This window comes from Oncorhynchus gorbuscha, linkage group LG11, assembly GCF_021184085.1.
Source record: "Oncorhynchus gorbuscha isolate QuinsamMale2020 ecotype Even-year linkage group LG11, OgorEven_v1.0, whole genome shotgun sequence".
Classification (NCBI taxonomy): Eukaryota; Metazoa; Chordata; class Actinopteri; order Salmoniformes; family Salmonidae; genus Oncorhynchus; species Oncorhynchus gorbuscha.
The window spans coordinates 36,633,663-36,651,138 of record NC_060183.1 but is presented as its reverse complement, the minus strand read 5'-3'; the positions used below and the strand labels follow the sequence as shown (position 1 = coordinate 36,651,138).

At 42.8% G+C, this 17,476-nt stretch overlaps 1 protein-coding gene across 1 annotated transcript in view; it reads left to right on the top strand.

Moving 5' to 3' along the window:
* The first annotated feature begins 6,478 nt into the window (after positions 1-6,478).
* Positions 6,479-17,476, top strand: part of LOC124047651 (guanine nucleotide exchange factor subunit RIC1-like) — a 69,120-nt gene continuing 58,122 nt past the window's right edge. Inside the window, exon 1 of the mRNA XM_046367965.1 lies at positions 6,479-7,080. Within this exon, the coding sequence (XP_046223921.1) occupies positions 6,940-7,080 (141 nt within the window). The 5' untranslated portion in view covers positions 6,479-6,939. The remainder of the gene's footprint in view (positions 7,081-17,476) is intronic.

The following is a 17,476-nucleotide window of genomic DNA, read 5'->3' as shown; positions in this document are numbered from 1 at the left end:
CATGGGAACAGGTGGAGGCACTTAGGAGAGCAGAGGCAGCCGGAGTGAGGAGCCGACGATACGAGGGAACGTGGTTGGCAAGGAAGCCCGAAAGTCAGCGCCAAAAATGTATTGGGGGGAGGCTCAGGGAGAGTGTGGCAGAGTCAGGGTTCAGACCTGAACCAACTCCCCCTGTTTATCGTGAGGAGCAGCGATCACAGGACTTCTGGACTTGGGAGGAGATATTGAACGGAAAAGGACCCTGGGCACAGCCTGGTGAATATCGACGCCCCAAAGAAGAACTGGAGGCGGTGGCAAGCGGAGAGGCGCTGGTATGAAGAGGCAGCACGGCGACGCGGATGGAAGCCTGAGAGTCGGCCCCAAAAATGTATCGGGGGGGCTCACAGGGAGTATGGCTACGCCAGGTAGAAGACCTGCGCAAACTTCCTGTGCTTACCGGGGGCTAAAGAGACCGGGCAGGCACCGTGTTATGCTATGGAGCGCACGGTGTCTCCAGTACGGGTGCATAGCCCGGTGCGGTACATACCAGCTCTTCGTATTGGCCGGGCTAGAGTGGGCATCGAGCCAGGTAAGGTTGGGCAGGCTCGGTGCTCAAGAGCTCCAGTGCGCCTGCACGGTCCGGTCTATCCAGTGCCACCTCCACACACCAGTCCTCCGGTGGCAGCTCCCCGCACCAGGCTTCCTGTGCGTGTCCTCGGTCCAGTACCACCAGTTCCAGCACCACGCACCAGGCCTTCAGTGCACCTTGCCTGTTCAGCGCAGCCAGAGCCTTTCTCCTCTCCAGTGGTGTCGGAGTCTCCCACCTGTTTAGCGCTGCCAGAGCCTCCCACCTGTTTAGCGCAGCAAGAGCTTTCCTCCTCTCCTGCGCTGCCGGAGTCTCCTGCATGTTCAGCGCTGCCAGAGCCTTCCTCCTCTACAGCGCTGCTGGAGTCTCCTGCCTGTTCAGCGCAGCCAGAGCTTTCCTCCTCTCCTGCGCTGCCGGAGTCTCCCGCATGTTCAGCGCTGCCAGAGCCTTCCTCCTCTACAGCGCTGCTGGAGTCTCCTGCCTGTTCAGCGCAGCCAGAGCTGCCAGCCTGCATGGAGCAGCCTGAGCTGCCAGCCTGCATGGAGCAGCCAGAGCTGTCAGTCTGCATGGAGCAGCCAGAGCTGTCAGTCTGCATGGAGCAGCCAGAGCTGTCAGTCTGCATGGAGCAGCCAAAGCTGTCAGTCTGCATGGTGCAGCCAGGGCTGTCAGTCTGCATGGTGCAGTCAGGGATGTCAGTCTGCATGGTGCAGCCAGGGATGTCAGTCTGCATTGTGCAGCCAGGGATGCCAGTCTGCATGGAGCAGCCAGAGCTGTCAGTCTACATGGAACAGCCAGATCTGCCAGACTCTTCCAGATCTGCCAGTCAGCCAGACTCTTCCAGATCTGCCAGACTCTTCCAGATCTGCCAGTCAGCCAGACTCTTCCAGACCTGCCAGTCAGCCAGACTCTTCCAGATCTGCCAGACTCTTCCAGACCTGCCAGTCAACCAGACTCTTCCAGATCTGCCAGTCAGCCAGACTCTTCTAGATCCACCAGTCAGCCAGGATCTGCCGGATCCAACTACCTGCCTGAGCTTCCTCTCAGTACTGGGCTTCCTCTCAGTACTGGGCTTCCTCTCAGTGCCGAGCTTCCCCTCAGTGCCGAGCTTCCCCTCAGTGCCGAGCTTCCCCTCAGTCCCGAGCTTCCCCTCAGTCCGGAGCTTCCCCTCAGTCCCGAGCTTCCACCTCAGTCCCGAGCTTCCACCTCAGTCCCGAGCTTCCACCTCAGTCCCGAGCTTCCCCTCAGTCCCGAGCTTACCCTCAGTCCCGAGCTGCCCCTCAGTCCAGTGGGGTCCTTGGTGAGGGTTATTAGGCCAAGGTCGGCGGCGAGGGTCGCCAATCAAAGGGCTCGTTACAGGGGGACTAAGACTTGGTTGGAGTGGGGTCCACGTCCCGAGCCGGAGCCGCCACCGTGGACTGACTCCCACCGGATCCACCCCTTTGGGTTTAGGTGTGCGGCCGGGATGTCCGCACCTTGGGGGGGGGGTTCTGTCACGCCTTGGTCTTAGTATTTTGTGTTTTCATTATTTATTTGGTCAGGCCAGGGTGTGACATGGGTTTATTTTGTATTGGGGTTTAGTAGGTATTGGGATCGTGGTTGAGTAGGGTTGTCTAGCATAGTCTATGGCTGCCTGAGGCGGTTCTCAATCAGAGTCAGGTGATTCTCGTTGTCTCTGACCGGGAACCATATTTAGGTAGCCTGGGTTTCACTGTGTGTTTGTGGGTGATTGTTCCTGTCTCTGTTTGTTGTCACGAGGTAGGCTGTATAGGTTTTCACGTTCCGTTTGTTGTTTTTGTATATTTAGTTATTTCATGTATCGTTCAAATTTTCATTAAAGAACATGAGTAACCACCACGCTGCATTTTGGTCCGCTCGTCTTTCAACAGACGAACGCCGTTACACAGGTAAGAAGTTTTAGGTTGAGGTTATTATAGGAATTATAGGACTATTTCTCTCTATACCATTTGTATTTCATATACCTTTGACTATTGAATGTTCTTATAGGCACTATAGTATTGCCAGTGTAATAGTATAGCTTCCGTCCCTCTCCTTGCCCCTACCTGGGCTTGAACCAGGAACACATCGACAACAGCCACCCTCGAAGCATCATTGCCCATCGCTCCACAAAAGCCACTGCAAGGGGAACAACTACTCCAAGTCTCAGAGTGAGTGACTTTTGAAACTCTATTAGCGCGCACCTCGCTAACTAGCTAGCCATTTCACATCGGTTACTCCAGCCTAATCTCGGGAGTTGATAGGCTTGAAGTCATAAACAGCGCAATGCTTGAAGCATTGCGAAGAGCTGCTGGCAACCGAAAGTGCTGTTTGGATGAATGCTTACGAGCCTGCTGGTGCCTACCACCGCTCAGACTGCTCTATCAAATATCAAATCAGACTTAATTATAACATAACACACAGAAATACGATCCTTAGGTCATTAATATGGGGCGGTAGGTTAGCCTAGTGGTTCGAGCGTTGGACTAGTAACTGAAAGGTTGCAAGTTTTTTTAATTACCTTTATTTAACTAGGCAAGTCAGTTAAGAACAAATTCTTATTTTCAATGACAGCCTAGGAACAGTGGGTTAACTGCCTGTTCAGGGGCAGAACAACAGATTTGTACCTTGTCAGCTCAGGGGTTTGAACTTGCAACCTTCTGGTTACTAGTCCAACACTCTAACCACTAGGCTACCCATATCCCCGAGCTGACAAGTTACAAATCTGTCATTCTGCCCCTGAACTGGCAGTTAACCCACTGTTCCTAGGCCATCATTGAAATTAAGAATTTGTTCTTAACTGGCTTGCCTAGTTAAATAAAGGTTAAAAAAAATACATTTTTTAAATATGGTCAAGTCCGGAAACTATAATTTCAAAAATAAAAAGTTTATTCTTTCAGTGAAATACGGAACCATTCTGTATTTTATCTAATGGGTGGCATCCATAAGTCTAAATATTCCTGTTACATTGCACAACCTTCAATGTTATGTCATAATTACGTAAAATTCTGGCAAATTAGTTAGCAATGAGCCAGGCGGCCCAAACTGCTGCATATACCCTGACTATAGCACAGAACGCAAGAGAAGTGACAATTTCCCTAGTTAAAATACATTCATGTTAGCAGGCAATGTTGACTAAATATGCAGGTTTAAAAATATATACTTGTGTATTGATTTTAAGAAAGTTGTTGATGTTTATGGTTAGGTACACATTGGTGCAACGACAGTGCTTTTTTCGCGACTGCGCTTGTGATAAGGGAATTTAATATGTTTACAGTAATTAAAGATTAAAGAATTCCACCCTGAAACGTAACTATTTAATTATTAGTTTATGTAACATGTATAATGAATAATTAAAGTGCTAAACGTAAGTCCAATAAGTTTCGGTAGAGACGTGTGTGTGACACTAAGAAAATACAGAGAACAATTAAACTGTGTATGACCTGACCTGGCTGAGAAATTTACGGCAGGAAAGGGACTCCCATCAAGGTCCCTCTAAACTGCCAGCTTGGTAGTGATAAACAGTGGTGAGAACTATGGGGAAGGATACATCCCACCTACTGTTCGTGTGTATGTATGTGCGTAAGTAGAGAGGGAGTGAATTATAAAATGACATGTTCTTTGTATTTTGACTTTACAACGTTCTTGTGAATAAACCTTAGACCTTTTGAATAATTTGAGTCTTTGCCTAATTATTATTAAACACAGGGTCTTACAAGCCTCGGGAATTAGTCAAAGCTTTAAGTGTTAGTTATTATCATTTGGATGAAAGTCTCGTGACAGCTTGTTAAATGACCCGTTTGGCTAAGTAGGCAATCATTTATCATTGAATCATTAACAAGCACCGCATCGATTATATGCAACGCAGGACAAGCTAGGTAAACTAGTAATATCATCAACGATGTGTAGTTAACTAGTGATTATGTTAAGATTGATTGTTTTTTATAAGATGTTTAATTCTAGCTAGCACCTTACCATGGCTCCTTGCTGCAGTCGCATAACAGGTAGTCAGCCTGCCATGCAGTCTCCTCGTGGAGTGCAATGTAATCGGCCATGATCGGTGTCCAAAAATTCCGATTGTTAAGAAAACTTGAAATTGGCCATAATTAATCGGCCATTCCGATTAATCGGTCGACTTCTAATCTGGAGCTTCCCCTTCAGAAGCTTCGATAAGCCCCCAAACGAGGAAGTACTAGCGTAGTCAAAATGGCATTGAATGAGGGCAGTGGCTAGCACGCTCATGGAGTCCTTATCAAGCAGATTGGACTTTCTAGCCAAAACATTAGTCCTGGCTTTAACCTTCCCTAGCACTTTAGTGGCCATGCTCACACCTCCTAAGCTTCCATCAAGGATGCATCCCAGGTAGCTAAGAGGTTTTTGTAGTGAGCCACATTAAGCTTACCAGTCAACCTACTATGTGTATTGGGCATTCATATTGCACTGTACAGTCTAATTTATGGATTGTGGATCAATAAAATTGGGTATCAGTCTACTGTGACACCCACAGAACAAGTGTGAAGAGTTTGAACAAATATTAGTGTCGTAAGGCTGTACAGTGGCTTCAGAGTCCCGCAATAAGAGCTACAACACTATTTGTTTTAACTCTTCAGTTGTTTTCTGTGTGTGTCACTGAGTAGACTGATACCCTATTTAATTTATCCACAATCCACAGGTAAGGCTGTACAGTGCAATAGGCTGTCTGGGAAGCATATTTCCTACAGTCAAAGTTCCACAATAAGAGCTATGATGCTAATATACTAAACAAGCATATAAACGCAACGTGTAAAGTATTGGTCCCATGTTTCATGACCTGAAATAAGAGCCCAGAAATTCTCCACACACACAAAAAGCTTCTTTCTCTCAAATTTTGTGCACAAATTTGTTTACATTCCTGTTAATGAGCATTTCTCCTTTGCCAAGATAATCCATCCACCTGACAGGTGTGGCATATCAAGAAGCTGATTAAACAGCATGATCATTACACAGGTGCACCTTTTACTGTGGACAACAAAAGGCCACTCTAAGATGTCTCCAGTAGTGAGAGAGCATGCAATTGGTTTGCTGACTGCAGGAATGTCCACCAGAGCTGTTGCCAGAGAATTTCATGTTAATTTCTTATGGTAAGCATTGTTTTATAGAATTTGGCAGTACATCCAACTGGCCTCACAACTGCAGACCACATGTAACCACACCAGCCCAGGACCTCCACATCTGGCTTCTTCACCTGCGGGATCATCTGACACCAGTCACTCAGACAGCTGATGAAACTGAGGAGTATTTCTGTCTGTAATAAAGCCCTTCTGTGTTGAAAAACTCATTCTGAATGGCTGGGCCTGACTCCCAAGTGGGTGAGCCTGGCTCCCAAGTGCCTAAGCCATCCCATGCCCACCCATGACTGCGTCCCTGCCCAGTCACTTCAAATCTATAGATTAGCCCTTAATTAATTTACTTCAATTGACAGATTTCCTTCAAAGGATCTGTAACTCAGTAAATCATTGAAATTGTTGCATTTATTTTTGTAAAGTTTCAATATGTGTAAACAGTTTACAGTTGTGTTCTGTGGGTGTCACTGAGTAGACTGATACCCCATTTCAGTAATCCATAATCTATAGGTAAGGCTGTACAATGAAATAAATATTCCCCATATGCAATTCTGAAGTGTAATACATCCACGGTGCAATTTCAACAGATTAAAAAAATAATAATAATGATGTTTTTCCATCAATTTAAAATTCATTATTGTATTTTGAATTTATATATCAAATCTCTAACCTTGTTTAACATGATTTATTCCAAATATGACATGATTCCGCTATTTTTAAACATTTGCATTAATTTCAGTGAGGGACTTTTATTTAGAAGGCGAGCCGTAAATTCCAATATTGTGGCTAGCTTCACATAGGTGGGTAGAGAGGCATGGGATAGCGAATCGGACCCAGGATAGCTAGCTAGAATTGATAAAGATGGCGACAGCGAGAGACACCGAATATAAAATTATTATCGATAATAAAAATAAGACATGTTTATTCAGATAGGTGAAGAAAGGATACCTTTATAACAAAAATAAATTCGCTCATACGGTTGCATTTTGTTTTTAACTTAAAGTCCCGACTGCGCAAGCGATTTGTTTTCAGAGGAGCTCCACAGTTCTATGTCAAGTTAGCCGTGTTGGCTAGCTAGCCTGATTGGATCTCAATCGCTTATGGATTTCTAGGATCAGGACGAATGTCGTTTGACTGAAAATCGACTTTACACGGGATTGAATTAGCTACAAATTGTTCATGAACCGATTGGACAACATCGTTTATTTTACGTTGGGAACATAGCCATTCCGCTGGCCCGGTGACACGGAGAGTGTCGAGTCGGAGTGCCTGACCGTCATGTATTTTTTAACTGGCTGGCCCCGGAGGCTACTTTGTCCACTGAAAAGTGAAGAGGAACCGTTTCATATTAAGCCCAATTCACAGAGGTTTTACTTCGCCATGTTGTCAGAGACTCAACTAAGTATCTGGTTTAGTCGGGTAAGCAACGACTTCATCGCCGATGAGTTGGGTAACCGCTACCTAGCAGTTGTTAGTTAGTAGCTAGCAAGCTAAGTTTTGTCTGTGCACACTGGTTGCCTCGTCACCGACTTTTATTATGGCATGGTATATTTAGCTAGCTGACTGTCATGGCTATCATTGCATACAGGGACTTGGAAGAATGTTAGCTAGCTGACGTTTAGTAGCTGGCGCAACAAGCATCAGCTGTTTGGCAAAAGTACTATATAGCTAAGCTAACGTTGCACAAATCATGTACTCAGTCCAGTATTAGCTAGCTAGCTAGATAAGTACATTGCCAATAACTCAAAATGTTGAGATTTGCCATAATATTTAATACATTCATGTAGTTTAATGAGGATTTATGTAAGGGTGATATTTAATGAACTCGCTACTGTCCAAAGTATTTAGCTAGGCAGGCTTTGTTAAGAGCTGCAAATCAGTGCTATAATTTGGTGTACCTAATTCCGCATTAAAAGCCATGTTTATTTTACTCCCCTTAACACCCTAACATAGCTCTGGTGCAAATTCCTTCACCGTCACTGGGTGCCCCATGAAACTATCTTGAGTGGAAGGAGATCATTGTTATGTATTTAGCTATAACAATGTGTAAATTACAGAGTTCCAGTGAATTTGAATATCTCCGTGTGCGTCATTCTTTTTCCCCATTCCTCTCATATCATCGTGCTACTACAAATATCGCAATACCCAATATAAATCGTTTTACGTTGTTAATGACTAAATCATTCCAGACTGTGCGATATCTGTGCATATTTATGATATTAGTCGCATTCTCGTTAAATCATTTTAGTATGGGGAAAGTAATGCTTAGTTAATGATTTTAGACTTCATTTTCAACATTGTTGCCGCTTAACTGATAAAACTGCGTAGTTTTGATTTCTAAAGCTTAAATTAATAATCATGCACATCACAATATATCTTCTAGCACTTCACAGTATACCGTCAATGTCAACATCTGCAAATAGTTATGTCAGCCCAGGTGTAAAATTAGCTCTGCCTCCATGACTAGGCTGCACAAGAGTGTAAAATCAAGAGTGCTGCAAATATATCAGCTGTAAAATCGAATTGGATCGTTCTGCATTACATCATTCATATATAGTGTAAATCTAGGCCAGTATTTATTTCCCTGTCTTTACAGGAAGTATCCTGTTGAGTTTCCCAGTTTTTCTTATTTTCTCCAGTGGCCTGAACATAAACTGAGAAACGGTAGAGAATGGACAGGATGTCCAGGAAGGGTCCACACAGGACAGGAATGTGGGTGCTGCGATAACCCTAACTTAGTGGCCGGTCCAGGCCCCCCTTGCCTTCTGTCTGCTCTGCATGCGTTTTAGTGTTTTAAAGCAGCCAAGCATGTCCAGTCCAAGACTCAAGGCCTCTTTGAAGGTCAGCCAGCCTGACTGAACTAGGCACCAAAGCACAGCTCTAGGGCTATCTGATCTATAAGTCATGTCAACCTCAACAGCTGGGCATGAACTGATCCCATAACGGATAGTATGTAAAACAAATAATAATGTTATCTACAGTTTAAAGCTCAGACCTGATAACTCCTGGGGGAAAGGGACTATCAGGTCTGAGCTTGGCACTTTCCTAGTCTCCAAGTTGGATCTCTGCCCCTGGCCCCATAAATGGAACACCTCTTGCACACCTCAGTACTAGTTTCCTTCCTCCTCCATGGGAGCAGTTTCCCTCCATGGTAAACTCTCCTACTGCCTGCTCCTCCTCTGTCCTCTTGCCAGTTCCTTCCCTCTCCTATCTCTCTGTTTATCAGCCATCTCCTATGACTCACCCCATGACTCCTCTAAAGCCCATGGCTCTAATCCCATCTCTCATCAGCTTGGCCTGTCTGGCCCAAGCAGAAATTCATGTATGGGAGCAGCTTAGTGATGTTGTCTTGCAGTCCCCCTGCCCCGCGCCTTGGATTTTGCACGGGCCAATATGTGTGGGAGTTAACTGTGAAAAGATGGGAGAGGTGGCGGTTGGCAGGCAGGACCAGGTTTGGGAAACACTTTTCTAAACCTCTGGGACCTCTTCAATTACACTGACTTAGTAGAATGTGTTGTTATAAAGCATATTATATGGGAGGTTTTGTCTAAGTGGCCTTGGTGTTTGGTGTGCAATCACTCAATCGCAGTTTTGATTTTTAGAACAGTACTTGGTATCAGTTGACATAAAATAAAAAGACAGTTTAGCGTAAGGGCATTGGCTGAGTGAGGGTTGTTTATTGGTTCAGCAGTGGGAGGCTTTTTGAGGTTGATTGAGATGTTCTCTATCATGCAAGAATGCATCATTCCCTCAGTAAAGCGGGTAGTGAGTGACCCTGGTATCCAATTGGGTTAAATGGCTCAGGAATTCCTTTCATATTAGGCAGTATACAGTTAACCAATTATTTTATTTCGTAGGTGTTGTGGATGGCAGTTTACTAACCCCTCCCCCCTAAGCTTAAAGATGTCCTCCAGCAATTTTTGAACTACTACTGTTGAAAAGCGATATACAAGTATACAAACAGTAATGTACTCCCACTAAAGGGTAAAAAAAATATGTTTTCAACAGGTTTTTATTTTAGTTTTTATTAGACTACAAACTTCGGGGAGTAGGAAATTAAAGGAGTTGGTCTGATGGTGATTCGTGATGTCATCGGCCTCTCCTATTGCTTAAAGAGAATCTTCTGTACTTTTGTATACTTTTTAGCCAGTAGTTCTGAAAGTAGCACTCACGAGCCATACGTGGTCCCCGAAAATGGCATACTATGTCACATATGTGCACCGCGTCATTTCTCTCTCTCTCGTTGATTGGGTTAAATGCGGAAGACACATTTCGGTTGAATGCATTCAGTTGTGCATCCCCTTCCCCCTCTCTCTCTGCTGTGTCCATTTGAGCTGTTGCACCCATCCTGCGACCTCATTGGAGAACGCTGGGTAGGCCTTTTGCTAGCGGTCACTCAAATGCGAGGGGCTGAAACTTATTGGCTAGAACTGGACATGCTAGAGGGCTGGCCCGCGTTGGGGGGAAATGTAGGGATAATGGCCTGGCACAGCTTCAAGAAAGCAATCTCTTCAAACTAGGGATTTCGTGGCTGATTTGAGGTAAAACAGCAATTCTGCTCATAGATTATGCATACATGAACTAGACATTGACTAATACAGCCCAAAGCAGGAGGTTTAAAACATTTTTTTTTTTAATCTCCAAAGTACTGGAGCATGTCTTTAAGGAGCACTAGAGGAACAATGGAGAACAAAAGATGAACGCTGGAAAGGAGACTAGATTAGGACTTTTAAGCTTAACAAATGTCAATACCTATGCCTTTTCATCTGCCCGCTAGTTGAATATCCTCTTCCGTCATGTTATTCTCAGGACCTATCTGTGTGACTCCGCTGGGAATAGGAATCCTCACTGCAGCAAGGTCATCTGAGACCTTTGTAATATGGCTACTGTATGAAAATGTCTGTTTGAAGTCGGGCCCTTGGGGTTATTCTAGCTAATTAGCATTAGTGCTAGGCTAGCTGGGTTTGTGCTTGACTGAATGTATTGGGTTGTGGGGGAGGTTTGGTTTAGAGTTACCCCTGTGCATTGTTACCCATCCCCCACATGCTAAGAGTCCCTCTGGAGCAGTTACAGTATAGGTTAACTACAGTCTAAAACATGTCAGACTTTCCATGCCAGACTGACCAGGTGAATCCAGGTGAAAACTATGATCCCTTATTGATGTCACTTGTTAAATCCACTACAATCAGCGTAGATTAAGGGAAGGAGACAGGTTAGATAATGATTTTTTTTAAAGCCTTGAGACAACTGAGATATAGATTGTGCATGTGTGCCATTCAGAGGGTGAATGGTCAAGAGAAAATATTTAAGTGCCTATGCACGAGGTGTGGTAGTAGGTGCCAGGCGCACTGGTTTGAGTGGGTCGAACTGTAACGCTGCTGGGTATTTCACGCTCAACAGTTTCCCACCACCCAAAGGACATCCCGCCAACTTGACACCACTGTGGAAGGCATTGGCGTCAACATGGGCCAGCATCCTTGTGGAACGTTTTCGACGCCTTGTACCCCAACGAATTGAGGCTGTTCTTTCTGAGCACAAAAATGAGAGAAACTCAGTTTCAGGAAGGTGTTCCTAATGTTTTGTTCACTCAGTGTATATCAGCCAGTAACCAGGATTCCATCAACACTTTTTATGCGTGTGAAGTACCTTGGATAAAAAAAAATAATTGGTGGCCTGATGGAAAGAGAAAATATCTCGGTTAACTTTCCACATGTCGACAAAACAAAAACCGCTAGGCAAGCAGATCTTTTTGTGTCGGTAAAGTAATGCGAGAAATGTCTGGAAACGCTTTTATGTGCAAATATTGATATAATAACCATATCGAAGTAAACTTGGAGTCACACGATGACATGTAAGACCCTCCCACTACGACTCGTTGGGAAAGCATGCAGTTTATTAGGGTACAGATTAAATAAATTATGAAGGTCATAGGGTGGTGAAAGTGCAAGGTGATGAGCTTGATGCTCCTTTCCAATAAATATCGAGGTTCTCATTCGGGTGACACGATCATCTATGAATGGCTGCCGTTTGACAATCTCTATCTTTTGTCCATGAATCTCATCGTGTATGTAGACTTACAACCGAACTGTATCTGTGAGCTGTTTGCTTGAGCGTACATACCGATATCAGTGGGCACGCTCGCTATATAACACATTTTTGGTGGTGAGAAAACCACCAGTGGAGTTGAAAATGTGATTGAAACACATGTAAACATTTTTTTTTTTTTTTTTTTACCGTTACATGGGAGTTTAACGGCAATATATATTTTTATGTGCACTACATATTTATGCACAGACTTAACTGCAACAAGTCAAGTTCATGGGAACGCATATCTGGTGGGGGAAATGCGCATATTTTTTTTATGCCGATGTTAGAATATTTGCACGGAAATCTGTCACCAATTGGAGGGAAACCTAGCTATTGTTATAGTAGTTGTGTGTAACAGGCTGTCCAACATAGTTGGCAGTCACGTTGGCATTCCGTGTTGCTGAAGCGGCAACATAATCACAGCCATTTCTGACTGAAAAGTTCTGTTATCAAAATTCCTGATTTGTTTAGGAAAAACGTGTATGCTTCTCATTGACATGATCAATATGGCCTGACCTATAGCATATATCATAATTACATCAATAATTTGGTTCTTACAAACTCTTAACACCGTAATGCGTGACAGCTAAATGGAAGCAGAGGACGTGATAAACTTGACTAAAATTTGACTAGTTGTGGAAAAATACTGGAGATTAAGATAAAGAAGGTAAGGCTAAAGCGCTGCATGCATATTATGTGTACCAAACAGGTGCTGTTTGGTCACAGTATATTTTCTGACAGTATACACTATATTCTGACGGAATACAGTTACAGTATATTTTCTGACAGTATACAGTATATTCTGACGGTATACAGTTACAGTATATTTTCTGACAGTATACAGTATATTCTGACGGTATACAGTCACAGTATATTTTCTGACAGTATACACTATATTCTGACGGTATACAGTCACAGTATATTTTCTGACAGTATACACTATATTCTGACGGTATACAGTTACAGTATATTTTCTGACAGTATACACTATATTCTGACGGTATACAGTCACAGTATATTTTCTGACAGTATACACTATATTCTGATGGTATACAGTTACAGTATATTTTCTGACAGTATACACTATATTCTGACGGTATACAGTTACAGTATATTTTCTGACGGTATACACTATATTCTGACGGTATACAGTTACAGTATATTTTCTGACGGTATACACTATATTCTGACGGTATACAGTTACAGTATATTTTCTGACGGTATACAGTATATTCTGACGGTATACAGTTACAGTATATTTTCTGACAGTATACACTATATTCTGACGGTATACAGTCACAGTATATTTTCTGACAGTATACACTATATTCTGACGGTATACAGTTACAGTATATTTTCTGACAGTATACACTATATTCTGACGGTATACAGTTACAGTATATTTTCTGACAGTATACACTATATTCTGACGGTATACAGTTACAGTATATTTTCGGTTGGAACTGTGTAAACAACACTAAATAAATGATAAACATTTATTACAGCCACTAAAAATAGTTGCGTATATTTGTGAATGCAATTGCCTAAATGGAGCAGTTTATTATTTATGCTAATTATTCAAGGGTCAATTTATCTTATTTTAAATATAAAATGCTTGATTGCATTTCAAGTCATGAATGACTCGTATGCTGTGTGATGACATGAACTAATTGTTGATTGATACAAAGCCTATATAAATATTGAAATACAGGCCTAAGTAAGTTATGGTATTGATTAGACAGGATGCAATCTTAGGCCTATGGCTAGATGGTGGTTAAACAAGGCTGCTATGCCAAGCCTACTAATGACATTACTTATTATTATGATGATCATAACAGTAATAATAACTAAGGAGAAAGAGGGTTATTTTTTTTAATCAGACAATTTGTTAAGTGTAAACAACACTAAATAAATTATAATATCGGAGAGCCTGTTTTAAAGAAAACATGTGTAAAGCCTTTATTACAGCATAGAACATATTACAGCCAAATTTGTGACCTCATGAGGACCGCAACAGGAAAGGAAGACAGAGTTACCTCTGCTGCAGAGGATAAGTTCATTAGAGTTACCAGCCTCAGAAATTGCAGCCCAAATAAATGCTTCACAGATTTCAAGTAACAGACGCATCTCAACATCAACTGTTCAGAGGAGACTGTGTGAATCAGGCCTTCATGGTCGAATTGCTGCAAATAAACCACTACTAAAGGACACCAATAAGAAGAGGCGTGTTTGGGCCAAGAAACACGAGCAATGGACATTAGACTGGTGGATATCTGTCCTTTGGTCTGATGAGTCCAAATGTGAGATTTTTGGTTCCTAACTGCTGTGTCTTTGCGACGCAGAGTAGGTGAACGGATTATCTCCGCATGTGGTTCCCACCATGAAGCGTGGGGGTGCTTTGCTGGTGACACTGTCTGATTTATTTAGAGTTCAAGGCACTTAACCAGCATGGCTACCACAGCATTCTGCAGCGATATTCCATCTGGTTTGCGCTTAGTGCTATTATCATTTGTTTTTCAACAGGACGATGTCTCAAAACACACCTCCATTTTGTGTAAGCAGTATTTGACCAAGGAGAGTGATGGAGTGCTGCATCATGATCTGGCCTCCACAATCACCTGACCTCAACCCATTTGGGATGATTTGGACTGCAGAGTGAAGGAAAAGCAGCTAACAAGTGCTCAGCATATGTGGGAACTCCTTCAAGACTGTTGGAAAAGCATTACTCATGGTTGAGAGAATGCCAAGAGTGTGCAAAGCTGTCAAGGCAAAGGGTGGCTACTTAGAAGATTCTAAAATCTATTTTGATTTAACACCTTTTTTTGTTGTTGCTTACTACATGATTCCAAATGTTTTATTTCATAGTTTTGATGTCTTCACTATTATTCACAAACTTCTGACTGGTACTGTATATGTGGATGATTTATAAAGCCAGGCACATTTAAGTTAGGCCATTGATTATAGACCTAATTAAGTTGCGGTTTCCTCTCACTTTTCTTAGACAATTATGGCAAGTGCTATTTTTCGTCGCTTAACTATTATTGTCGTTCTATCAACACACTTGTCAAACACTGACGCAGCGGTCTAAGGTGACGCCTCTATCTCAGTGCTAGAGGCGTCACTACAGACCTTGGTTCGATTCCAGGCTGTATCACAACCAGCCGTGATTGGGAGTCCGATAGGGTGGCACACTATTTGCCTAGCGTCGTTAGGGTTGGCCCGGGGTAGGCCGTCATTGTAAAGAATTTGCTCTTAACTGACTTGCCTGCTTAAATAAACCCGTCACTCCTGTTCTACAAGTAATTACTTTGGCACAATAGGCATCAAGTCACTTACAGATAATGTTGCGTAAATCATGTATCATTTTCATTGAACACAATCTGTCAATGTACAGGAGGCCCTAGATGTTTCGATTGCTGAACTTTGAGGCATGCCCAAAAATAACAATTTTTATAATATTACAGTTAATCAAAACGCTCGTAATCCCCGTTCAACAACTCTAAAACGCTTAGGCATGCGCTCCAAAGGGATAACATGATATACAGTGCCATCGGAATGTATTTAGTCCCCTTGACCTTTTCCCCATTTTGTTATGTTCCAGCCTTATTCTAAAATGGATTAAATGAAAAAACAATTCCTCAGCAATCTGCATCCTGTTTCCATTGATCATCCGTGAGCTGTTTCTTCAACTTGATTTGAGTTCACTTGTGGTAAATTCAATTGATTGGGCGTGATTTGGAAAGGCACACGCCTGTCTATCAGTTCCCATTGTTGACAGTGCATGTCATATAAAAAACTAAGTCATGAGGTTGAAGGAATTGTCCATAGATTGTTTCGAGCCACAGATCTGGGGAAGGGTACCAAAATATTTCTGCAGCATTGAAGGACCCCAAAAACACAGTGGCCCCCCTCATCCTTAAATGGAATATGTTAGGAACAACCAATACTCTTCCTAGAGCTGGCCGCCCGGCCAAACAGAGCAATTGGGGGAGAAGGGCCTTGGTTAGGGAGATGGTCACTCTGACAGAGCTCCAGAGTTCCTATGTGGAGTTGGGAGAACCTTACAGAAGGACAACCATCTCTGCAGCATTCCACCAATCAGGCATTTATGGTAGAGGGGCCAGATGGAAGCCCCTCAGTAAAAGAGTCATAAAAGCCAACTTGGAGTTTGCCAAAAGGCACCTAAAGATTGTGAGAAACATAAATAAGATTCTCAAAATTGAATTCTTTGGCCTGAATGCGTCACGTCTGGAGAACCTGGTACCATGAAGAATAGCGGTGGCAGCCTGCTGTGGGGAGGTTTTTCTGCAGCAGGGACTGGGAGACTAGTCAACATCGAGGCAAAGATGAATGGCGCAAAGTACAGAGATCATTGATGAAAACCTGCTCCAGAGCACTCAGGACCTCAGACGGGGGCGAAGGTTCACCTTCTAACAGGACAATGACCTTAAGCACACAGCCAAGACAACACAGAAGTATCTTCGGGACAAGTCTCTGAATGTCCTTGAGTAGCCCAGCCAGAGCCCGGACTTGAACCTGATCGAACATCTCTGGAGAGACCTGAATATAGCTGTGCAACACTCCCAATCCAACCTGACAGAGCTTGAAAGGATCTGCAGAGAAGAATGGGAGGAACTCCCCAAATACAGGTGTGCCAAGTTTGTAGTGTTATACCCAAGATGACTCAATGCTGTAATCGCTGCCAAAGGTGCTTCAACAAAGTACTGGGTAAAGGGTCTGAATTCTTATGTAAATGTAATATTTGTTTTTTTATTTGTAATACTTTTGCCAACATTTCTAAACCTGTGTTTTGCTTCATCATTTTTTGATTGTGTGTAGATTGAGATAAAAAAACAAATTGTTTAATCAATTATAGAATAAGGCTGTAACGTAACAAAAAGTCAAGGAGTCTGAATACTTTCCGAGTGAAATCAAAGTTTATTTGAAACGTGTGCCGAATACAACTGGTATTACGGTGAAATGCTTACTTGCAGCCTCTAAACAACAGTGCAAAAAAGTTATTAGGTGAACAATAGTTATTTAAAGAAATAAAAAGTGAAAAATAACAGAGCGGCTACATACAGGCACTGGTTAGTCGGGCTGATTGAGGTAGTATGTGCATGTAGATATGATTAAAGTGACTGTATATGTGATGAACAGAGTAGCAGTAGTGTAAAAGAGGGGTTGGTGGGTGGCGGGGCACAATGCAGATAGCCCAGTTAGCCAATGTGCAGTGGCACAACAAAAATCTCATAATTAAAATTCCTCAAGCATACAAGTATTTTACACCATTTTAAAGCTAAAATTCTCATTAAACCAGCCACAGTGTCTGATTACAAAAAGGCTTTACAGCGAAAGCCCCACAAACAATTGTTAGGTCACCACCAAGTCAGAAAAACACAGCCATTTTTCCAGCCAAAGAGAGGAGCAGAAATATAGATGAAATTAATCACTCACATTTGATATTCATCAGATGACACTCATAGGACTTCATGTTACACAATACATGTGTGTTTTGTTCGATAAAGTTCATATTTATATCCAAAAATCTCATTTTACGTTGGCGTGTTATGTTCAGTAGTTCCAAAACATGCAGTGATTTTGTAGAGAGCCACATCAATTCACAGAAATACTCATCATAAACATTGATAAAAGATACAACTATTATACATGGAACTTTAGATAAGCTTCTCAATGCAACCGCTGTGTCAGATTTAAAAAAAACTTT